Consider the following 25531-nt stretch of genomic DNA (forward strand, 5'->3'; position numbering starts at 1 on the left):
TGAAAGTGAGCAATGACCAAGAAAAATTTAAAGTCGTCACTTGGTTCTATTATTTACTGAACATGGAGATTTTATAAAGATGTTATTTTCTCTCTGATGGTTAACACTTTCTGACCTGCCTTTACTCTGGACACCTCATTACAAATCCACAAAGGCCCTGGTTATATGGTGGTAGATGTTCTTGTCAATCAGTTAATGAAATCCTCAGCGAAGCCAATCTTCTGCAGCAATGGTAAATAGGACATTGGGTAGGAGTGGGAGAGGGAGTGAGTGTAATTGTTCAGGAGTCCCACTGTTATTGTAACCTGCCTTCAGTAAGTTATCTTTGATATCACTGTACACTTGGAGATCAAGATTCCTTCTGGTATTCTGTCAGGCTGTGGGCAGGTTATCTGAGATATTAGGGCCGATTGGTTCAGTTTTCTGGGCGGCCAGTGTGGATCAGGTTGGTGCCAACAGCATGGGGTTCGATTCCATTCCAGCTGGGGTGGATCTTGGACCTGCCTCCTTTCCCTACCGTGGTTTAGCTGTGAGTCGGACCTGCCTTCGGACTCGAGAACTCAAAAAGAATAATCCTTTTCCTGTTGTCCTGCGTTTCAGAAATCGCTAACAATTTTTCAGGAGTTTTACACATGCATACATTGATTGTGTTTTTATAATAGTCCTGTCCTCTTACTGATCAGAACTTGAAATAGAACAACTACCTACTTCACTCCATGTAACATTACAGCAGTAACATTCACAGTTCATTTTAACTGTTTACAAATAATTAGTTTTGCTTCTAGTTTCCCACAATGTAGTTTTGGGAAATTGAAAATATATTTATTGTAATTATTACATTGGGTTTAAACACAACCCGTGAATTGTAGGATTATTCTTTGAGTAGAATAGTGTGATCTCTTTCACCGCCATGAGGAAATGGGTCAGTAGATTCCCAGTCACCCTGAATATTCCCTTTTCCTCACATTTCTCCACATTAATGTTCTGTTGTGTGAATATCTGTAGATATTCTCATTTCGGATCAAAGACTTTCTGACCTCTCATCCTGTTCCGTGAAATAATAAAAATGTAATGTTTCAAATTTCATTAACATTATCCATACCATTTAAAAAGGGACAAATAGTGGAAGGGATAATAAGGAATGTTCTTTATGATCACTGGGAAAGGGAAGAGGCCATTAGAAATTCACAACACAACTTCAAAAAAATTAGCTTGTGTCCAACAAATTTGGAGGAGTTTATTGAGGAAGTCACTAGGATAGGGCATGAGAGAAATTTGGTGGAGATTGTCACTCTAGACTTTCAGAAAGCCTTCGATATGCATCCTCACACTAGGTTACTTCATTTGATGGAGTGTGAGTTGAAATTTGAAGCTCTGGATTAGGAAATCTCTTCAATCCCGAACCTCCAATTTAATTGGAAGATATGTGACAAGTGATCTCTCCCGAGGTTGGTCCTACACCCATGACTTTGACAATCTGTATTCATGAGCTGGACCAGGGTAAAAATATGAATCAGGAGCACAAGTAGTAGGGTGTTAGGAGTACAATATATACGTTTTCAGATGACAAAAACATCGATTTGAAGATTAAGATAGTAGAGGGTGATCAAATCCAATAAAACGTTTAGATGTGCTACAACTGTGGACACACATTGGCAAACAGTGTTCCATTCAGATAACTGTACCTCATACATATTGATTGGGCCAATATTTAATACAAGCATCACTTGCAGGGAACATTACTGAGACATGGTGAGATAAAAAAGATCTTGGTGCTACTGTGTACAGATCACTGAAGGTTCATGATCAGTGCAGAAAAACTGTAGTTAAAGCTAACAAAGTATTGAGTTTATATTGATGGACCCAGTCAGTGTTAAACAAGGGCTATCACATTGCCTGTACAGGTTCCTGGTCAGACCACATCTCAATAGTGTGCACAGTTTTGGTTACCCCTACGTGTTAGATAATATAGTGTCATTGGAAAAGTTCCAAAGGAGAGCTGCAGGAATGATTCCCAGCTTAGAGAAGCTCAGCTTCTCAGACAGGCTCAAGGATTTTAAGTTGTTTAATTTCAAGCAGCAAAGATTTATGCTAATTTACAGAGGCCTAGTAGATACATGAATGCCTGGATAGGGTCCCTATTGATAGATGATGCTAGTTTATCAAATTGGGGAGGACTAGTTTAAACTATGTAAGTGTAGGAATAAACAGCATGTTCAGTGTTTGTTTTCTCTGCCCGGAGAACTGAGAACCTTTGGAATGATTTTCCAGTTGCTATTTGGGTGCTGACTCTGAAGAGGGAGCTGGACCAGTTCTTGACTTGGACAGAGATCGCATCATGTAGAAAGTAACTGGCTTATAGCTAACAACTGGACAACGCGATTTCCTGAATTGGATTCGATGAACTGAGGAGGTCAGAGAAGAATACGAGCAGAATTGTACTCAAACACAATCTGTAACCTCATGGCCCAGCGTATCCCCCACTCTACAAATACCATCAAGCCAGGGGTTCAATGAGGAGTGCAGGAGGGCATGGCTAACAAGTAGCAAGTAACATTCACGCCATACAAGTGTCAGGCAATGACCAGCTCCTACTAGAGAGAATCCAACCATCGGCCCTTGATGTTCAATGGTGTTACCGTCACTGAATCCCCCCACTACCAACATCCTCGGGGGTTACCATTGACCAGGAACTGAAATGGACTAGCCACAAAAATACTGTGGCTACAAGAGCAGGTCTGAGGCTAAGAATCGTGCAATAAGTAACTCACCTCCTGACTCCCCAAAGCTGTCCACCGTCTGCAAGGCACAAGTCAGGAGTGTGATGGAATACTCCCCACTTGCCTGGATGAGTGCAGCTCCCACAACAGTCAAGAAGCTGGACACCGTCCAGGACAAAGCAGTCTGCTTGATTGGCACCACATCCGCAAACATTCACCCCCTCCACCACTGACGCACAGTAGCAGCAGTGTGTACCATCTACAAGGTGCACAGCGAAACTCACCAAGTCTCCTTAGACAGCATCTTCCAAACCCACGACCACTACCTCCTATGAGGACCAAGGCAACAGATAGATGGGAACACCACCACCCAAGTCGCTCACCACCCTGACTTGGAAATATATCGCCATACCTTCACTGTCGCTGGGTCAAAATCCTAGAACTCCCTTCAAACAGCACTGTGGGCGTACCTACACCACATGGACTGCAGTGGCTCAAGAAGGCAGGTCACCACCACCATCTCAAGGGCAACTAGGGATGGACAATAATTGCTGGCCCTGCCAGCGAAACCCACATCCCGAGAATGAATAAAAAAAAGTGAAATGGTTTTAAATGTCCATTTCATCTCTTACCTTTCAGGTGACTGGGTACTTCAGATAAGCCTCTTCCAATGTTCATGTAATCAAATGGATCAGAACCTGTTTAAAGCAAATAACTGTCATGAAATCAGATCTGTGTAATGTTATTGCAAAATCTGCAATGTTTGAATCTGAAATTGAATTCACTGTGTGATTTTACCGTACCAAGTTCCTATATTTCTTTTATTATTTTATCCAACTTTGGGACCCCATGATGCACTTTCACAAAGGATTCCCACATCACCCTTCGGGCCCGAGAGCCTTTCTCCATCACCAGACTTAGGAGAAGCTTGGAACTCTCCGCCCGGTATCCCCTATCCGTGAGCTCGGAGACTTTCTGCAAAGAATAATAATGAATATATTGAGGATCAGAGTGAAAGATAAACACTGAGAATGAGAAGGAAAGGATCTGCTCAGTGATGGCATTTCCAATTGTTTTGAGCCCAATAAACAGTCACTGGGCTGAGAACTGATACATAATGAACATTCACTAAAAATCATCTTCATCTCATTTCAGTCATTAACAGCAAATAAATGTGAATAAACTAAGCCAGAAGTCTGAAATACATTTTGGGGGGAGTGAGGAATCATTGACAATCTGCAGTATTTTAATGTGATCAGTGTGATGAGTTTTCTTTGTCAAATTAGTGATTGACAATATGATCCACTTGTTTCCTCACACTGACTTCTTACTGTTACAGTTTCTCATTTACTCAGCAAGAAAATAGCAGCAAATCAGATCTCTGGTGGAGGGGAAGAGACAATTCTGGTCATTAAGTTATTTTCACAGAAGAATGGGAATCTTAAAATGAAAACTGGCAGAGAAATCACCATTGACTGAACCAAACCAGTACTGTTGATTTATCTGTCAGGAGAATCGACCAATAATAATGGTGAAAAATCCAATCAATCCGATCAATTTCCCCCTCAGTAACTGAAAGTTCAGAAGCTTGATATTTTTGCAACTTTGCTACGAGTATGAAAACTTGGTAAGGAGTGGGAAGTGGATAGGTTTTGAGAGTGAGTGGGACCCAAGATAACTGAACACTGTGGTGGTGTGAAGTAGAGGCTGCTCATAAAGCCAGAGTCAGATCAATGGAGAATTCCAGTGGGAGGTTTCAGGACTCGAGCAGCTTACAAGGATCGAAAGGGTCAAGGTCATTAAGTTATTTAAACAGAAGAATTGGAATTTTAAATTGAAGGCATCTGAGTACAGGGAGATATGATAGGTTTGTGAGCACACAAGTGATATCTGGGACCTGGCGTGGTTCAGGGTAAAGACAGCAGAATCTGAGTAGCTTAACATTCCAGAGGTTGCAAGGTTACCTTGGTTACCTCCACATTCAACTGTTCCAAATCCATGGATGAAGGTTGAGGAGAAGTGTTGAGATAGGAGTAGAGACTTGCAGTGTTATGTGGAGAGAAATAGGACATTTTTGTGCTGGCAAGTTTGCAGCAAATTGAGTTCAGCTTGAAGCTGGACACTGAAATCCCAGATAGCCTGGCTAAGCTTTAGTCAGTGACCAGGGGGAGAAATCCAATCAAGTGGTGAGAAGATGGAGTTTGTGGCTGGGAAAGCAGACAATGGGGTCAATTTTTCCAATGTCTAACAGTAGGAAAAGGGAGTTACGTTCCACACCAAAGGCATAGAGGCAGGAAATTACACAGTGAATCAACTCAATTACCTGATGTTCACCCATGAAGGGTGACTGTCAGAGCGAGATACAGGGACAGGAGTTTTAAAATATTCTTTGACGAGATGTGGGCATCACTGGCTAAGTCAGCATTTGTTACTCATTCTTAATGACTCTAGAGAAGGGGATGGTGATGGCTTTCCCACTATACCCTCCCTGTTCTCTCCTTTTCCCAGCCTCATCAAACTCTTTCTTTTTATTTATAGAGATAAACCTGAACCATTCCCCTATCCTTTTACAGATAATGATGGATCTGCTGGGTCTTTTCAGTTTCATATCATTGTGTCAGATTCACAATATTTGCAGTTCTATCCATTTTTCCATTTCTATTCTATAAGATTTGGTGATTCCGTTATCTAATATGGGAACAATTCTCAGTGGCAGCATGGAAAGCAAATTAGGTGTTGGGGTTTATTAAGAGGGCAATATTGAGCCAAAAGTGTGAGGTAATTTGCAACTTCCTAAAAACATTGGTGTGACCATACTTAGAATACTGTGTATAGTCCTGATTGCCTCAGTACAACAAGGTTATGAGAGCTACTGAAGAGAACAACTAGAACCTTTGAGAGGATGGAGGGGTTGGGCGAGGATCTATTGTGTAAACTGGACGTGTCCTCACTGGAAAAAGAGATTGAGAAGTAATATGATTGCTGTTTCCCATTGACTTCAATTTGTGAGGACACCATGATGCCACATTAGCTCAAATGCTGCCTGGATGTGAAGGGAAAGCACCCTCACCTTTCCTCTGGAATTCTTTTGGCCATGTTTGAGCCAAAGCCGCGATTAGGTCTGGAACAGAGTGGTCCTGGCAGAACCCAAACTGAGTATTGGTGAGCAGGTTATTGCTGAGTAAGGGCCAGTTCAAAGCACTGTCGATGATACCTTCCATTGTTTTGCTAATGACTGAGAGAAGGCTGATGGAATTGCAATTGCTGGCTCAGATTTGTCCTGCTTTTCATGGATAGGATATTCCCGTGCAATTTTCCATATTATCAGGGAGATGCCAGTGTTGCACTGAGACAACTTGACTAGAATTGCGGCTAGTCCTGGAGCACTAATCTCCAGCATTACAGCCGGGATATTGTTGGGGACCTTGTATCCAGTGAGCTCGGTTGCTCCTTTACATCATCTGGAGGGATTTAAATTGGCTGAAGACTTGTTTCAGTGCTGATGGGAACCAGAACCTAGTGGATGAATCATCCACTAAACACTTCGGACTGAAGATAGTTGCAAAAGCTTCAGTTTTATCTTTTGCACTCGTGCTGGGCTCCCCATCATTGATTATGTAAATGTTTGTGGAATCTTCTCCTCCAGTTAGTTGTTTAGCTGTTCACCACAATATTACTGGTCTGGCAGGAATGAAAAGCTATATGCACTGTTGGTTGTGGGATCACTTGCTTCTGAATATCACAGGATCACAGAGTGCAGAAGAGGCCCTTCGGCCCATCGAGTCAACAACGTAACGTGAGAAACACCTGCCCTACCTACCTAATCCCATTTACCAGCCCATAACTTTTAATTTATGATGTGCCAAGTGCTCATCCAGGTAAATTTTAAAGGATGTGAGGCAACCCACCTCCACCACCCTCCCAGGCAGCGCATTCCTGACCTTCACCACCCTCTGGGTAAAAACGTTTTTCCTCACATCCCCTTAAACCTCCTGCCCCTCACCTTGAACTTATGTCCCCTCGTAACTGACCCTTCAACTAAGGGGAACAGTTGCTCCCTATCTATTCTGTCCATGCCCCTCATAATCTTGTACACCTCAATCAGGTCACCCCTCAGGTCTTCTCTGCTCCAAGGAAAACCACCCAAGTATATCCAACCTCTCTTCATAACTTAAATTTTTCATCCCAGGCAACATCCTGGTGAATCTCCTCTGCACCCCCTCCAGTGCAATCACATCCTTCCTATAATGTGGCGACCAGAACTGCACATAGTACTCCAGCTGTGGCCTCACCAAGGTTCTATACAACTCCAACAGGACCTCCCTACTTTTGTAATCTATGCCTTGATTGATAAAGGCAAGTGTCCCATATGCCTTTATCACCACCCCACTAACATGCCCATCCTCCTTCAGAGATCTATGGACACACATGCCAAGGTCCCTTTGTTCCTCAGAACTTCCTAGTGTCATGCCGTTCATTGAATACTTCCTTATCAAATTACTCCTTCCAAAGTATATCACCTCACACTTTACAGGGTTAAATTCCATCTGCCACTTATCTGTGGATTTGACCATCCCGTCTATATCTTCCTGAAACCCAAGACACTCAACAGCACTGTTAACCACCCGGCCAATCTGTGTATCATCCGCAAACTTACTAGTCCTACCCACATTGTAATCTATGTCATTTTTATAAATGATGAATAATAGGGGACCCAGCACAGATCCCTGTGGTACACCACTGGACACAGGCTTCCAGTCACTAAAACATCCTTCTGTCATCAAACTCTGTCTCCTACAACTAAGCCAATTTTGAATCCACCTCGTCAAATTACCCTGTCTCCCATGTGCATTTGCCTTCTGTATATGTCTCCCATGTGGGACCTTGTCAAAGGCTTTGCTGAAATCCATATAAACTACATCAACTACACTACCCTTATCTACACACCTGGTCACCTCCTCAAAAAATTAAATTAAATTTGTTAGGCATGACCTCCCTCTGACAAAGCCATGCTGATTATCCCTGATCAAACTTTGCCTCTCCAAGTGGAGATAGATTCTCTCCTTCAGAATTTTCTCCAATAGTTTCCCTACCACTGACGTGAGACTCATTGGCCTGTAGTCCCCTGGCTTCTCTCTATAACACTTCTTAAATAGCAAAACCATATTAGCTGTTCTGCAGTCCTCTGGAACCTCCCCCGTGGCCAGAGAGGAATTAAAAATTTGAGTCAGAGCCCCTGCGATCTCCTCCCTTGCCTCCCTCAGCAGTCTGGGACACACATCATCCGGACCTGGAGATTTATCCACTTTTAAGCCTGCCAACACCTCCAATACCTTGTCACTCCCGATATCAATTTGCTCAAGAACCTTGCAGTCTCTATCCCCGAGTTCGATACCTTCATCCTCATTCTCTTGGGTGAAGACAGATGTGAAGTATATATATTTTGGTGATGTGTTGTGGCCTCACCAGGTTGGCATCTCATGTTTATATACCCCTGATGCTGACCCTGCAATGCTCTCCTACACATTAATTGAACCAGGGTTGAGCCCCTGGTTTGATTGAAATGGTGGAGTGATGGATATACCTTCCCACAATTCTGCAGCTGATGGCCCACAGCGCTTTGTGGATAGTGAGTTTAGAGACAGTAGATCTATTGTGTATCCATCACATTTAGCACGGTGATACTATCGCACAACACAATGAGAGGTGTCTTCAGTTTGAAGACGGTACTTCATTTCCTACGAGGACTGTGCGGTGGTCACACCTATAGTGTCATAGACAGATGCATCTGCAATAGGTAGATGGGTGAGGACAAATAAGGTTTCACCTCCTGTTGGTTCTCTGGCCAACTGCTGCAAGCCCAGTCTGGCAGATATGTCTTTCAGGACTCGCAAAGCACTGTCATTAGTGGTGCTACCGAGCCATTCTTGATGGGAGAAATTAAGTCCCCACCTATAGTGAATTCTCTGCCCCTGCTTTTTCTAATTAACCTGGAGGAGTCCATATTCATCAACTGAAGGAGGGCAATAATCAGCAGGTGGTTTTGTTGTCTATCTTTGGCCCCATGCCAAGAGATTTCCTGGGGTTTTGAGTCTATATTGAGGACTCTCCCTGGTTACTGTATACCCCTAGGCTGCCATCTCTGGTGGATCCATCTAGTGGGAAAGGGCATACCCAGGAATAGTAGCAGAAGAGTCTGGGATGTTGTTTGATGGTCATATTGACAGGATTATTCTTATGTCAGGCTGTTGTTTTATTAGTCACATTTGTTACAAGCCCTTTAATGTTAGTGGGGACTTTGCATGGTCGACTGAGCTGTGACTGAATCCAATGCTGGGAGCTCTTATTACACCTTTTTATAGCTGTGTTGCATGTTGATCTAGACCATTTCAGAGGGCAGTGAAGAGTCAGCCATGTTGCTGGGTGTCTGGAGCCATATACAGGTCAGGATGAGTAAGGACAGCAGGTTTCCTTCCCTAAAGGACATGAGCCACCCAGATGGCTTTTGACGACAATTCAATATTATCGAATTACCTTATATCAAATTCACTAACTGTCACAGTGAGATCTAAGTTCAGGTCTCTGGAGTATGAGTCCAGGCTACTAGTTTGTTAATTCAGTAACATAACCACAATGCTGCTGTATCTGTATGTGGTAAGTGTTGTATGCTTGGAAGAAACAGATCACTTTGGTTCCCAAAGCTCTGAGGCTTTCCTCACCTCATGCTTGGTTCTGTTGTAGGCTAATTATTGGAAGTTGATTTATCACCATTATCAGCATGTGACTGCCCGAGTGTTAGAAGATGATCTAGATAGATCTTGGTCTTCTATCATCCTTACATTCTGCAAGTCCTGTAATGTTTAAATAACCCAAACTCATTGCAACCCTCCCACTTACCCGATGTTCGTGTCCATTGAAAATCTTCTCGTATGTTAACAATGAGCTGATTCCATCCACCCCTTCTTCAATCGCTTGTTCTAGTCTGTCCCAGTAAAATTTTGCCAACTGGAGCAGCTGGAAATCATCCCACTTTGTCAAGAACTCAGTGATTCCGGAGTTTGGATCTGTGAACACAAAATGGAGAAAAACAAACATCATTGAATTTCTAGCCACGTTGTTCTACTTCCTTTACAGGAAGCGACTGAATCCTCCTGTGAGCCACATTATCAAACAAAGTGTGAAAATCCAGAAACATTAAGTGATAGCATAGCTGATTTGTGACCTAATTTCTAACCTTGCCCCAAATCCCTTCATACCCATGGTTAACAAGAAGCTATCAATCTCAGATTTAAACCCAGCAATTGTCTTTATTGTTTGCTGGATGTGGGAGTAGTTGGCAAGGCCAGCGTTTGTTGTCTATCCCAAATTGCCCCAGAGAAGGAGGTGGTGAGACACCTTCTTGAATCACTGCAATATATCTGGTGCCTGTATGCCCACAGTGCTTCTGGGAATGGAATCCCAGGATTTTGACACAGTGACAGTAAAGGAACAGTGATTTTATTCAAGGTCAGGATAGTGTGAAGCCTGGAGAGGAACTTGCAGGTTCTGGTGTTCCCATGCATCTGTTGCCCTTGTTCTTCTTGGTGGCAAAGGTCATGGATTTGGAAGGTGGGGTCAAAGGAGCCTTGGTGAGATGCTACGGTGCATCTTGTAGACACTACACACTGCTGCCACTGTGCATAAGTGGTGGAAGGAGCTAATGTCTTCACATTGAGGATACCCTCCATCATCATTCTAATTGGGATATATTTCAAATAGATCTAGCAACTCAAGGCAGGGCAACCATGAGGTGCTGTGAGCGATCAGCAGCAGCAGAACTGTACTCAGCCACAATCTATAACCTCATGGCCCGGTATTTCCCACACTCAACCATTACCACCAAGCCAGGGGATTAATCCTGGTTCAATGAAAAGTGCAGGAGGGCACACCTGGAGCAGCATCTGGCATACCTAAAAATGAGGTGTCAACCTGGTGAAGCTATAACACAGGACTACTTGTGTGCCAAACAGCATAAGCAGCAAGTAACAGACAGAGCTAAGAGATTCCGCATCCATTGGATCACATCTAAGCTCTGCAATCCTACCATGTCCAGTCATGAATGATGGCGGACAATTAAACTATTCACTGGAGGAGGCGGCTCCACAAATATCCCCATCCTCAATGATGGGGGAGTCCAGTATATCAGTGCAAAAGATAAGGCTGAAGCATTTGCTACAATCTTCAGCCAGAAGTGCCCAGTGGATGATCCATCTCGGCCTTCTCCAGATGCCCCCAGCATCACAGATGCCAGTCTTCAGCCAATTCAATTCACTCCACGTGATAAAGAAACAGATGCAGGCATTGGATACTCCAAAGGCTATGTGCCCTGACAATATTCCAGCAACAGTATTGAAGACTTGTGCTCCAGAACTTGCCGCGCCCCTAGCCAAACTGTTTCAGTGCAGCTACAATACTGGCATCTGCCCCTACAATGTGAAAAGTTGCCCAGTTATGTCCTGTACACAAAAACCAGGACAAATCCAACCCGGCCAATTACCCATCAGTCTACTCGCGACCATCAGTAAAGTGAAGGAAGGAGTCAGCAACAGTGCTTTCAAGCGGCAATTGCTCAGCAATAACCTGCTCACTGACACTCATTTGGGTTCCGCCAGGGTCACTCAGCTCCTTACCTCATTACAGCCTTGTTTCAAAAATGGACAAAAGAGCTGAGCTCCAGAGGTGGGAAGAAAGTGACTGCCCTTGACTTCAATGCAGCATTTGATTGGGTGTGACATCAGGGAACCTTAGCAAAACTGTAGTCAATGGGAATCAGTGGGAAAACTCTCCAGTGGTTGGAGTCAGACCAAGCACAAATATAGATGGATGTGGTTGTTGGAGGTCAATCATCTCAGTTCCAGGACATCACTGCAGGAGTTCCTCACGGCAGTGTCCTAGGCCCAACCATCTCCAGCTGCTTCAGCAATGACATTCATTCCATCATAAGGTCTGAAGTGGAGATGTTCACTGATGATTGCACAATGTTCAGCATCATTCACAACTCCTCAGATACTGAAGCAGACCATGTCCACATGCAGCAAGGCCTGGGTGATATCCAGGCTTGGGCTGACAAGTGGCAAGTAATATTTGTGCCACACAACTATCAGACAATGAGCATCTCCAACAAGAGAGAATCTAACCATCGCCCCTTGAGATTCAATGCCATTGCTATTGCTGAATTCTCCACCATCAATATCCTGGGGGTTACAATTGACCAGAAAGTGAACTGAACTAGCCACATAAATACAGTGGCTAGAAGAGCAGGTCAGAGATTAGGAATGCTGCAGTGAGTAACTCAACTCCTGACTCCCCAAAGCCTGTCCACCATCTACAAGGCACAAGTCAGCAGTGTGATAGAATACTCTCCACTTGCCTGGATGAGTGCTGCTCCATGAATACTCACGAAGCTCGATAGAATCCAGAACAAAGCAACCCAGTTGATTGGCAACCCATCCACAAACATTCACTCCCTCCACCACCGACACAGTGGCAATAGTGTGTACGATCTACAAGATGCACTGCAGGAACTCACCAAGGCTGCTGAGACAGCACCTTTCCATCCACAGACGCTACCATCTCAGAAGGCAAGGGCAGCAATAGATGGGAACACCACCATCTGGAAGTTCTCCTCTAAGCCACTCAGTATCTTGGCTTGAAAATATGTCACCATTCCTTCACTGTTGCTGGAACTCCCTCCATAACAGCACTGTGGATATACCTGCGCCATATAGACTGCAGCAGTTCAAGGCGGGAGCTAACCACCATCATCTCAAGGGCAATTTAGAACTCAGGATGGGCAATAAATGCTGGCCTATCCAGTGGAGCCCACAACCCATGAATTAATTTTTAAAATGTTTTAAGTGGTGGATGGGATGCCGATCAAGTGGGCTCTTTGTTCTGGATGGTGTAGATTTTTGAGTATTGTTGGAGCTGCAGACATCTAGGCAAGGGGAGAATATTCCATTGCACTCCTAAGTTGTGCTTTGCAGATGGTGGGCAGACTTTGAGAAGACAGGAGTGAGTTACTCTCCTCATAATTCCCAGCTTCTGACATGCTCTTGTAGCTACAGTATTTATATGGCGAATCCAGTTCAGTTACTGGTCAATGGTAACCCCCAGGATGTTGATAGCGGGCGATTCAATGATGGTGATGCCATTAAATGTCAAGTGGAGATGGTTATATTCTATCTTGTTGGAGATCATCATTGCTTGGCACTTGTATGGCATGAATGCTACTTGCCCTTTTATGATCAGGTAGCTCTCGGAGGTGGGACATCCTTTCTGATAGCAGCTTAAGTCTTGTTCTGAGCCAATTAATGGCCCTATGGCTGTTAATTTGGCTCGGACACTCCCAGTCACATGAAGCTTGGTGCAGCTTAATTTTAATCCAGGGAGGTGGTGCGGGTCACTGTCTTGGTGTGGAATTCTCCCCATGGCTCTATGACTAGGGAGTATAGTAAAAAAGATTGGAGCCAGACCTTTCAGGAGTGAGATTATAATAAAAACTTCAATACAAGGGAACCCTCTTCTGTAAGCAGCCAATTGATTCTAGATCTGAGGTGAGGTGACTGTCCCTGCCATCATGGCAGCATTTGACCACACATGGCACCAATGCCAGGGATCTACTCAACAGTTCCAGAACTCAGGGGCTCCCTCAACCTGTGACTGTGATGTCCCTTTAGAGGGTCACTCATTTAACTCCTTCTACTCGGCCCCTGTCCTGTTCCCTCTTCCTGTCTGAGCCGCAGGTCTTGCACAAGATATGGTCAATCTATTAGCATAGAAATTTTATTCTGAAGTATTTTATGAACATACCTGTGCCCATTCTCATTCTTTTTGTAGTTGTTGGATATTCTGTCTCGTTTGGACCTTCAGCCATGGTGCTGACAGATGTTCCCAGATTAGGATGTTCTGTAATAAATCTTAGACGAATACAAGGATTAGATGGATATATTAAAATCAGAAGAACATTGACAGCTTCAAACAGTGAGGCAATGCACAGCATTTATTTGCAGGATACCGTTAGAGATTTTACAATCTCACATATGTCACGGTGAAACAGATGTTAGATTTTTTGGCTGCTAGACAATGTACGACCTGCTCTCACATTTCTCCTCAAAAAACCCACGCTTGACCCCTTTGTCCTTGCAAATAACTGTCCTCCAGTCTCCTTTTCCCTCTCAAAGTCCTTGAACATGTTATTATCTGCAAAATCCATGCCAATCTTTCATGGAATTCCATGTTTGAATCCCTCCAATCAATGTGCAACCATTCCACAGGATCAAAACGGCTCTTATTGAAGTCACAAATTACACCCTTCCTGGCTCTGACAGTAGGAAATGAAGTATTTTCATTCTTCTCAACCTGTCTACAGCCTTTGACATGGTTGACCACATCATTCTTCTCCAACTCCTCTCTGCTGTCACCCAGCTGGGTGAAAATGCGGCAAAAGTTCCCAGATCAATTCTTATCTATTAAATTGCAGCCAAAGAATCTCTTCCCACTCCCACACCTTTATCTCTGGAGTGCCCCAATGATGTCTCGTTAGCCCTCTTCTATTTCTCATCAATACGCTGTCCCTTGGCAACCTGGTTCCACATGTAAGCTGAGGACACCCAGCTCTACTTCATCACTGCTTCCTGTATCCTGACTCTAAACAAGTCTCTTTTACCCATCATCTATGCCTACTGGTCCACGCTGGCTCCTAGTCTCACAACATCTCATTTTAAAATCCCCAACTCAGCATTTCAAATTTCTCCATGGCCCCTCTCGTCCTATCTATGTAACCTCGAACAGCTCTGGGAACCATCGATATCTTTGCCCTCCATCTCTCCAAGTCTGACATGTTTCACATCCGGATGATAATCGTCCAAAACTGGGGGCCAAGTTCTGAGCTCTGAGCCTCCCTTCCTGAGCCTCTCAGCCTCTGTTACTTTTCTCTCCTCCTTTCAAATTCTCCTTAAAAACACTAACTCTCTGACCAAAGTTTTTGGTCACCTGCTCTGGTGCTCCTTCAGTATCTCGGTGCCTTTTTAAAAAGGAATTGTACTGCTTTTGTTAAGCAGCACGGGATGCTTTGTTAATGAAAGGTGCCATACAAATGCAATTTGTTGCTTTTTCTCCACTTGTGTGTCTCACTGAATGTCTGCCCATACCCTTGTGCCCAATCAAACTATCAGCCAGTGACCTATCATTTCTTTACTGTAGAAATATAAAAATGATTCAGTCTCGGATCAGTCTTTTCTCCAAATTACAAATTAAATTATTCTCCACGGTAATTTGTAAAGAAGTTTGAGACAATGTAAAATTTAGTTATCAGCTGTTTAACTCACATTACACCCACCCCCCACTGAACCAACCCCGAAACTCCCACTGACCCAGCCCCGCACCCCCCACTAACCCAGCCCCGCACCCACCCACTGACCCAGCCCCGCACCCCCCACTCACCCAGCCCCGCACCCACCCACTGACCCAGCCCCGCAACCCCCACTGACCCAGCCCCGCTCCCCCCACTGACCCAGCCCCGCACCCCCCACTGACCCAGCCCCAAACCCCCCACTGACCCAGCCCCGCACCGCCCACTGACCCGGCCCCGCACCACCCACTGACCCAGCCCCGCACCAACCACTGACACAGCCCCGCTCCCCCCACTGACCCAGCCCCGCACCCCCCACTGACTCAGTCCCGCACCCCCCCACTGACCGAGCCCCAAACCCCCCACTGACCCAGCCCCAAACCCCCCACTGACCCAGCCCCACACCCACCACTGACCCAGCCCCGCACTCCCCACTGACCCAGCCCCGCACCCCCCACTGGCCCAGCCCCGCACCCCCCACTGACCCAGTCCCGCACCCCCCACTGACCCAGCCCCGCACCCCCCACTGACCCAGCCCCGCACCCCCCACTGACCCAGACCTGCCCCACTGACCCAGCCCCGCACCCCCCACTGACCCAGCCCCGCACACTCCCACTGACCCAGCCCCGCACCCTCCACTGACCCAGCCCCGCACCCCCCACTCACCCAGTCCCGCACCCCCTACTGACCCAGCCCCGCACCCCCCACTGACCCAGCTTTGTCCTATCTTTATTCCATTTGGCTTCCTAATCACTGGCTGAACTAACATGCTAATCTTTAGTGATTCATCTCCCACTGCACTCAAATCCCTCTGTACACAGAGCTCTGCAATCTCTCTTAATTTAAATAATATTTTGCTTTTCTATTCTTCCTGCCAAAATGGACAAGTTCATTTTTTTTATATATTGTACGCCATCTGCCAAATTTTTGCCCATTCACTTAACCTGTCTAAGCCCCTTCGTAAACTCTGATGTTCTCTTAACAACTTATTTTCCTACCTATTTTTGTGTCATCAGCAAACTTAAGCTACCATGCATTCTGTTCCTTCATCCAAGTTATTGATATAAACTGGATATAGTTAAGGCCCCAGCACTGATCCCTGTGGCACTCCACTAGTTGCAACTTGCCAGCCTAAAATTGAACCACTTATTCTGACTCCCTGCATCTTGTTAACTAACCAATCCTCTACCATGTTATTGTGTTACCCCCTCCATCATGAGGCCCTATTTGGTGCTGTAACCTTTAATGTGGCACCTCATCAAATGCCTTTTGGAAATACAGTGCACCACATCTACAGATTCCCCCTTATCATCCTTGCTTGCAACATAGAACGATTACAGCACAAGAGAACAAAAACAAAAAAAAGCTGGAAAAACTCAGCTGGTCTGGCAGCATCTGCGGAGAGGAACACAGTTAACTTTTCGAGTCCGAATGACTCTTCATCAGAACTAGGGAAAATAGAAAACAGGTGAAATATAAGCTGCTTTAAGGGGGAGGGGGTGGTGGGGGTGGGACAGGTAGAGCTGGATAGAGGGCCAGTGATTGGTGGAGATTGCCAAAAGATGTCATAGACAAAAGGACCAAAGAGGTGTTGACGGTGGTGACATTAGCTAAGGAATGTGCAAATGGTGACATTAAGGGTAGAAAGCAGGACGAGCGAGGTACAGGTAGTCATAGTGGGGGTGGGGTGGGGGGAAGGGATTGAAATAGGCTAAAAGGTGGAGATAAAACAATGGATGGAAATACAGTTAAAAATAATGGAAATAGGTGGGAAAAGAAAAATATATGTAAATTATTGGAAAAGGGGGGATCGGAAACGGGGTGGGGATGGAGGAGAGAGTTCATCATCTAAAATTGTTAAACTCAATATTCAGTTCAGAAGGCTGTAAAGTGCTGAGTCGGAAGATGAGGTGCTGTTCCTCCAGTTTGCGTTGGGCTTCACTGGAACAATGCAGCAGGCCAAGGACGGACATGTGGGCATGAGAGCAGGGTGGAGTGTTGAAATGGCAAGCGACAGGGAGGTCTGGGTCATGTTTGCGGATAGACGGAAGATGTTCTGCAAAGCGGTCACCCTGTCTGCGTTTGGTCTCTCCAATGTAGAGGAAACTGCATTGGGAGCAACGAATGCAGTAGACTAAATTGAGGGAAGTGCAAGTGAAATGCTGCTTCACTTGAAAGGAGTGTCTGGGCCCTTGAACAATGAGGAGAGGGGAAGTAAAGGGGCAGGTGTTGCACCTTCTGCGGTTGCATGGGAAGGTGCCGTGGGAGGGGGTTGAGGTGTAGGGGGTGATGGAGGAGTGGACCAGGGTGTCCCGGAGGGAACGATCCCTGCGGAATGCCGTCAGGGGGGGTGAAGGGAAGATGTGTTTGGTGGTGGCATCATGATGGAGTTGGTGGAAATGGCGGAGGATGATCCTTTGAATGCAGAAGCTGGTGCGGTGATAAGTGAGGACAAGGGGGACCCTATCATGTTTCTGGGAGGGAGGAGAAGGTGTGAGGGCGGATGCGCGGGAGATGGGCCGGACACGGTTGAGGGCCCTGTCAACCACCTTGGGTGGAAAACCTCAGTTAAGGAAGGAGGGGGACATGACAGAGGAACTGTTTGCCACATTTCTGTCTTCACCCCTTCCCCTGTCTCCCAGAAACCTGATAGGGTCCCACGTGTCCTCACTTTTCACCCCACCAGGATCCATATTCAAAGGATCATCCCCCACTATTTTTGTCATCTCCAACATGAGGCCACCACAAAACACATCTTTTCCTCACCCCCCGTCAGCATTCCATAGGGAGCATTCCCTCTGTGACACTCTGGTCCACTCCTCCATCACCCCCCAAATCCTCATCGCCTTTCAATGGCACCTTCCCATGCAATTGCAGATGGTGCAACACCTCGTCATTTACTGCTTCCGTTCTCATGATCCAAGGCCCCAAACACTCCTTTCAGGAGAAAGGGCGCTTCACTTGCACCTCCTTCAATTTTGCCGACTGTATTCGCTGATCCCGAAGCAGTCTCCTCTATATTGGGGAGACTAAACGCAGACTGGGGGACCGATTTGCAGAACACCTTCACTCAGTCTGCAAGCATGACCCAGACCTTCCTGTTGCTTGCCAATTCAACACACCACCTTGCTCCCATGCCCACATGTCCGTCCATGGCTCCTGCAATGCTCCAGTGAAGCCCAAGGCAAACCGGAGGAACGGCACCTCATCTTTTGATAGGGTAATTTACGGCCATTTGAAGTGAACATTAAGCACAACAACTTCAGACCATGAACTTTGTGCTAGTGAGTATAGGAATAGGAGATAGAAAGGATGAATGCGTGGCTGAAGAGATGGTGCAGGAGGGAGAGCTTTAGTTTCCGGAATTATTGGGTCTGTTTCTGGCGAAGTTGGGGCATGTACAAGTCGGAGAGTTGCTCATGAACTGGAACAGGACAAACATCCTTCTGGGGGGGGGGTTTGCTAGTGCTGCTGGCTGGGACGGGGGGGCGCAGCTTTAAACTGATTTGGCAGGGGGATGGGATGCAGAGCGGAGGTACAGTAGGGGGTGATGCACAGCCAAATATAGAAGGGAAACGAATCAATCTAGAAGGGAGATATAGACCTGTTAAGGCACAAAGCTGGATTGTGTTTACTTTAACCCAAGGAGTTTTACCAGTAAGGCCGATGAATTGAGGACATTGATTAACACATAGGAATGTAATGTTGGTGCTATCAGAGAGAGATGTTTGAGGGGAGGACAGGGATGGCAGCTAAATATTACAGTGTATAGAATCTTCATGTGTGACAGGGCAGGGTGTAAAAGAGGAGGTGCCATTGCCCTATTGATCAAGGGTCAATTGCTGCAGTAAAGTGGGATGGTATCATAGAAGATTCCACAAATGAAGCCATATGGGTAGAACTTAAAAAACAAAAAGGGGGGCAATCTCTTTGCTGGGAGTGTACTTTAGACCTTCAAACATTCAGGGGGAGAGAGAGGAGCAGATATGCAGGGAAATCTCAGTGAAGTGTAAAAGTAATAGGGTAATAATAGTAGGGGATTTCAAATTCCCCAATATTAACTGGGCTGCTCATGATGTGAATGCTGGAATTCTTAAAGTGCATCCAGGAGAGATTTTTGAGCCAGCATGTAGAAAGTCCTACAAGAGAAGGGGTAGTCCTGGCCCTAATCTTAGGGAATGAAGCCGGGCAATTGGGAGAAGTGTCAGTGGGGGACCATTTCGGTGACAGTGACCACAACTCTGAAATTTAAGGTACTTATGGAAAAGGACAAAGATGGGCTGGAAAGAAAGTTACTGAACTGGGTGGAGGCCAATTTCAATACGATCAGTCAGGATCCGGCCAAAGTGGAGTGGGAGCAGCTACTTGTATGAAAGTTTACATCAGAGCAGTGGGAGTCATTCAAAAAGGCAATAGTGAGAGTTCAGGGCCAACATGTTCCCCTGAAGGTGAAGGGTAGGACCAACAAGTCCAAGAAACCTGCATGTCAAAGGGATATAGCACATTGAATAAGTTTATAAAGGTGGCTTATGTCAGATACAGAGGGCTGAAAACAACAGAAGCCCTCGAGGAGTAAAGGAAGTGTGAGTGGGTGTGGGGTGGGGCGCAGGAGTAATTAAATACTTAGGAGAGCAAAGCAGGGACATGATAAAACACGGGCGGGCAAGATAAAGGAAAATCCGAAGGCATTTTATAAATATATTAAGGGCAAGAGGATAACCAGGGGAAGAATAGAGCCCACTTGGGGCCAAAGTGGCAATCTGCGTGGAGCCAGAGAGTGAGGTTTTGAACGATTACTTTTCAGCCTTGTTCACTATGGAGAAGGACAATGTAGGTGTAGAAATCAGGGAAGGGCACTGTGATATGCTTGAAGAAATTAACATTGAAGAAAAAGGTATTAGTGGCTTTAGCAAGCTTAAAAGTAGATGCATTCCCAGGCCCAGGTGAGATGTACCCAAGGCTGCTTTGTGAGGCAAGGCAGGAGATTGCAGGGGCTCTGGCACTAATTTTCAAATGCTCTCTGGCTACAAGAGAGGCTCCAGGGGACTAGAGGACACCGAATTTGGCACCATTATTCAAGAAGCATAGTATGGATAAACCAGGTAATGACAGGGCAGTGAGTCTAACATCAGTGGTAGGGAAACTATTGGGAAAAAAATATGAGGCACAGGATTAATTTCCACTCGCAGGGGCAGGGATTAATCTGGGATAGTCAGTATGGCTTTGTCAGGGGGAGATCATGTCTAACAAACTTGTTTGAATTTTTCGAGGAGGTGACTAGTTGTGTAGATGAGGGTAGTGAAGTTGATGTAGTCAACGTGGACTTAAGTAAAGTTTTTGACAAGGCTCCAGATGGGAGAATGGGCAAGAAAGTAAGAGTCCATTGGATCCAGGGCAATTTGGCAAATTGGATCCGAAATTGGCTTAGTGCCAGGAGGCAGAGTGTCAGGGTCAAAGGTTGTTTTTGCAGTTGGAATCCTGTAACGAGTGATGTACTGCTGGGATCAGTTATGGGACCCTTGCTGTTTGTTCTGTACATTAATGATTTAGATGTGAATATAGGAAGTATGATCAGTAAGTTTGAAGATGACGCGAATATTGGTGGTGTTGTACATAGTGAGGAGGAAAGTCCTGTAATAGTGAGATATAGATGGGCTGGTAAGATGGCCAGAGCAGTGGCAAATGGAATTTAATCCTGAGGAGTGTGAGGTGATGCTTTTTGGGAGGACTAACATGGCAAAGGAATACACAATGAATGGTAGGAGCCTAGGAAGTACAGAGGATCAGAGGGACCTTGGTGTACATGTCCAAAGACCCCTGAAGGCAGCAGCACAGGTAGATAAGGGGGATTAGAAGGCATATGGGATACTTGCCTTTATTAGCCGAGCCATAGAATATAAGAGGGTGGTAATGTTGGAGCTGTGTAAAACGCTAGTTAGACCACAGCTGGATTACTGTGTGCACTTCTGGTTGCCATAGGAAGGATGTGATTGCACTGGAGAGGGTGCAGACAAGATTCACCAGGGTGTTGCCTGGGCTGCAGCATTTCAGCTTTGGAGAGAGACTGGATAAGCTAGCGTTGTTTTCCTTAGAGCAGAGAAGGTTGAGGGGGGTCCTCATAGAGGTATACAAAATTATGAGGGGTGTAGATAGGGTAAATAGGAAGAAACTTTTCCCCTTAGCAGAGTTGTCAATAACGAGGGGACATCAATTTAACGTGAGGTGCAGGAGGTTTAGAGGGGATTTGAGGAATTTTTTTTTCACCCAGAGGGAGGTTGGAATCTGGAACACACTGCCTGAGGGGGTGGTAGAGACAGGAACCCTCACACCATTTAAGTAGTGTTTAGATAAGCACTTGAAACACCATAGCAGACAGGGCTCCAGGACAAGTGATGGAAAATGGGATTAGAATAGATAAGTGCTTGATGGCTGGCACGGACATGAAGGGCCTGTTTCTGTGTAACTCTGTCTCTCTCTCTCTCCTCCATCTTTACCCCCATTTCTACACATTTAAAAAAAATACTTCTTTACTTTTATTTATTTTTAATCAATATATTCTATTTTTTATCCTTTTTCACCACAATCCCTCCCCCCCCCCCACAGGGACCATCTGTCACTGTTTTCTGTATATGTTGTGCTTTTACACAGCGCTATGCCTTGTTCTTCTATTACCTTTATACCATGATCAGCACCTTCTTTAGCTCTTACCACCACCATTAACACTCCCTTTGTTTTCTGTCCATGACATCCTTGTCCACCTCTCCTGAGCTCCCACCTAACACTAACCTTCTATTTTGCTCCACCTGCTCTGCCCCCTCTTAAATAGTATAAAATCCATCACATTTCCACTTCTCTTTAGCTCTGAAAAAGTCATATGGACTGGAAATGTTAACTCTGTTTCTCTCTCCACAGTTAATGACAGACCTGCTGAGTTTTTCCAGCATTTTCTGTTTTTACCTCCAACCTGGTTCTGAGAGTTAATCTATGCAGATGTTATCTGCAGTGTCCTACAGATTCATACCCCGAAGCTCGAAGATTCATTTAACTACGGTGCAACAAAGCTGGGTGACAACCACAAGATATGGTGCCTATAACCGAGCACCAGTAAAACAGGTTCTAGCATATTCCACCTGCAATGCCAACACAACGGCATAGTGAGATTCCCGCTATACTTGTAATACAGAGACCCAGGAGGCAGATGTTGTAGTTTGAATCCATTAAAAATCTGGAATTAAAAGTTTATTGAGCACGGAACCATTGACGAATGTTGTGAAAGCCCATTTGGTTCACTAATAACCTTTAGGGCAGGAAATCTGCCGTCCTTACCTGGTCTGGCCTACATGTGACTCCAGACCCACAGCAATGTGGTTGACTCTTAAATGCCCTCTAGCAAGCCATTCAGCTGAACCAAACTGCTCCAAATCCCCAAAAAAGGATCAAAACTGGACCGTCCACCTGGCATCGATCTAGGCACTGGAAATGACAACGGCAAACTCAGCCCTCACAATCCTGCAACGTCCTCCTTACTAGCAGACTGCGGCTAGTGCCAAAATTGGGAGAGCTGTCTCACAGGCTGGTCAAGCAACAGCCCTGACACAGTCATCCTCACGGAATCATATCTTACAAATAATGTCCCAGACACCATCAACACCCCTGGGTATGCCCTGCCCTGCCCTATTGGAGGGACAGGCCCAGCAGAGGTGGTAGTACGGTGGTATACACAGTCAACAGGGAGTTGCCCTGGGATTCCTCAACATCATCTCCAGACACCATGAAGTCTCCTGGTCAAACATGGGCATGGAAACCTCCTACTGAATTCCACGTACTGCCCTCCCTCAGCTGATGAATCAGTGCTTCCTTCCTGCCTAAATAGGGATGAGACAACCCCCCACAAACCTGCATTGTTTCAGTATATTTTTATATAAACTAACACACAGGGCATAATGTATTACTCAGTAGGGACACAGTGCTTGAACACCACTTGGAGGAACCACTGAGGGTGGAAAGGGTGCAAAATGTAATCTGGGAGGGAGACTTCAACGTCCATCTCCAAGAGTGGCTCGGTTGCTCCGAGCGGAGCAGGCCGAATACAAAAGGAAGTGACTGGCGGCAGACAGTTAAAAAATTCACTGGAGGCTGCACAAATATCCCCATCCTCAAATGATGGGGAAGCCAAGCACATCAGTCCATAAAATAAGGCTGCAGCGTTTGCTACAATCTTCAGCAAGAAGTGCCATGTGGATGATCCATCTCGGCCTCCTCCGGAGCTCCCCAGCATCAAAGATGCCAGTCTACAGCCAATTCAATTCACTCCACGTGACATCAAGAAACGACTGAAGGCACTGGATACAGCAAAGAATATGTACCCCGACAACATTCCGGCAAAAATACTGGAGACTTATGCTCCAGAACTTGCCCTGCCCCTAGCCAAGCTATTCCAATACAACTACAACGTTAGCATCAGCCCAGCTACGTGGAAAATTGCCCAGGCACATCCTGTACACAAAAATCAGAACAAATCCAACTCCAGCAAATTACCTCCCCATCAGTCTACTCTCGATCAATAGTCAAGGAATGGAAGGGGTCAGTAACAGTGCTATCAAGCAGCACTTGCTTAGCAGTAACCTGCACAGTGATGCCCAGTTTGAGTTCCGCCAGGGCCACTCAACTCCTGACCTCATTACAGCCTTGATTCAAACGTGGACTACAGAGCTGAACTCGAGGTAAGGTGAAAGTGGTTTCCCTTGACATCAAGGCCACATTTGACAGTGTGTGACACCAAGGAGCCCTAGCAAAACAGGAGTCAATGGGAATCGGGGGAAAATCTCCACTGGTTGGAGTCATGCCTAACACAAAGGTAGATGGTTGTGGTTGCTGGAGATCAGTCATCTCAGCTCCAGGACATCACTGCAGGAGTTCCTCAGGATAGTGTCCCCGGCCCAACCACCTTCAGCTGCTTCATCACTGACCTTCTTTCCATGATAAGGCCAGAAGTGGGGATGTTCGCTGATGATTGCACAATGTTCAGCACCATTCACGATAATGGAGCAGTCCACGTCCAAATGCAGGAAGAGCAGGACAATATCCAGACTTGGGCTGACAAGTGGCAAGTAACACTCACACCACACAAGTGCCAGGAAATGACCATCTCCAACAAGAGAGAATCTAACCACTTGACGTTCAATGGCATTACAATCACGTAACCCCAACTATAAATGTCCTTGGGGGGGCGGGGGAGGGGGGGTGCGGGGTTACCATTGACCAGAAACTGAACTGGACTAGCCATATAAATACAATGGCTACAAGAGCAGGTCAGAGGCTTGGAATCCTGTGATGAGTAACTCATCTTCTGATGCCTCAATGCCTGTCCACCATCTACAAGGCACAAGTTAGGAGTGTGATGGGATACTCCCCACTTGCCTGGATGAGTGCAGCTCCCAGGACACCCAAGAAATTTGACACCATCCAGGACAAAGCAGCCCACTTGATTGGCACCACATCCAAAAAATATCCTCTCCCTCCACCACTGACACACAGTGGCAGCTGTGTGTACCATCTACAAGGTGCACTGCAGGAATTCACCAAGGCTCCTTCAACAGCACCTTCGAAGCACACAGTCATTGCCATCTAGATGGACAATGGCAGCAGATAGATGGGAGCATCACCAGCTGGAAGTTCCCCTCCAAGTCACTCACCATCCTGACTTGGAAATATGCCACCGTTCCTTCACTGTCACTGGGTCAAAATCCTGGAACTCCCTTCCTAACAGCACTGTGGGTGCACATATACCACATGGAATACAGCAGTTCAAGAAGGCAGCTCATCAGCACCTTCTCAAGGGAAATTAGGGATGGGTAATAAATAGTGGCCCAGCCAGCGAAGCCCACCTCCCATGAATGAATGTTTAAAATGCCAGCACTAACAGGAAACTGAACATCACCCTGGATGGCCAGAGTCTGAACAATCTCCACCTTTTCTATCTCGGCGTCATCCTTGACAGAAGTCTTACATACAAGCAGCACGTCATCAAGATAGCAGAAAAGTAACCTGCAACAGGCTCACAGTAAACTGACAAGTTCCTCATAGGGATCACAGGCCAACATCCTGAGGATCTCTCCTCTTGCCATCATGTACTCAAGTGCAGAATACTGCAGCCCAGTAAGATACCAATCTGACCACAACAAACGTACCAATGTACATCATGCAGGACTCTTTGACCAAATCACCTCCCTTGGTTCCCTGCTCTGAAGAGCAGCACCCCCGCCCCCACCGCCCCACACCGCCCCACACCATCACCAACATCAGAAGGATAATTGCAACTGGCAAGCAATTGGCAAGTCTAGTCTAACCTAGAATGCTCTAAGTCAACAACTTCCTCAACCAACCAGCAGTATATCTACCATCACGCCGTCCCATATGG

At 45.9% G+C, this 25531-nt stretch overlaps 1 protein-coding gene across 1 annotated transcript in view; it reads right to left on the reverse strand.

Annotated features, from left to right (window-relative positions):
* LOC144692036 (NACHT, LRR and PYD domains-containing protein 3-like) overlaps window positions 1–25238 on the reverse strand; it is a 132657-nt gene extending 107419 nt beyond the window's left edge. Inside the window, 5 exon segments of the mRNA XM_078560593.1 lie at window positions 3353–3418; window positions 3524–3695; window positions 9618–9784; window positions 13572–13678; window positions 25174–25238. Coding sequence (XP_078416719.1) covers window positions 3353–3418; window positions 3524–3695; window positions 9618–9784; window positions 13572–13678; window positions 25174–25238 — 577 coding nt within the window.
* Window positions 25239–25531: the final 293 nt, after the last annotated feature.

This window comes from Cetorhinus maximus, chromosome 16, assembly GCF_964194155.1.
Source record: "Cetorhinus maximus chromosome 16, sCetMax3.hap1.1, whole genome shotgun sequence".
Lineage (NCBI taxonomy): Eukaryota > Metazoa > Chordata > Chondrichthyes > Lamniformes > Cetorhinidae > Cetorhinus > Cetorhinus maximus.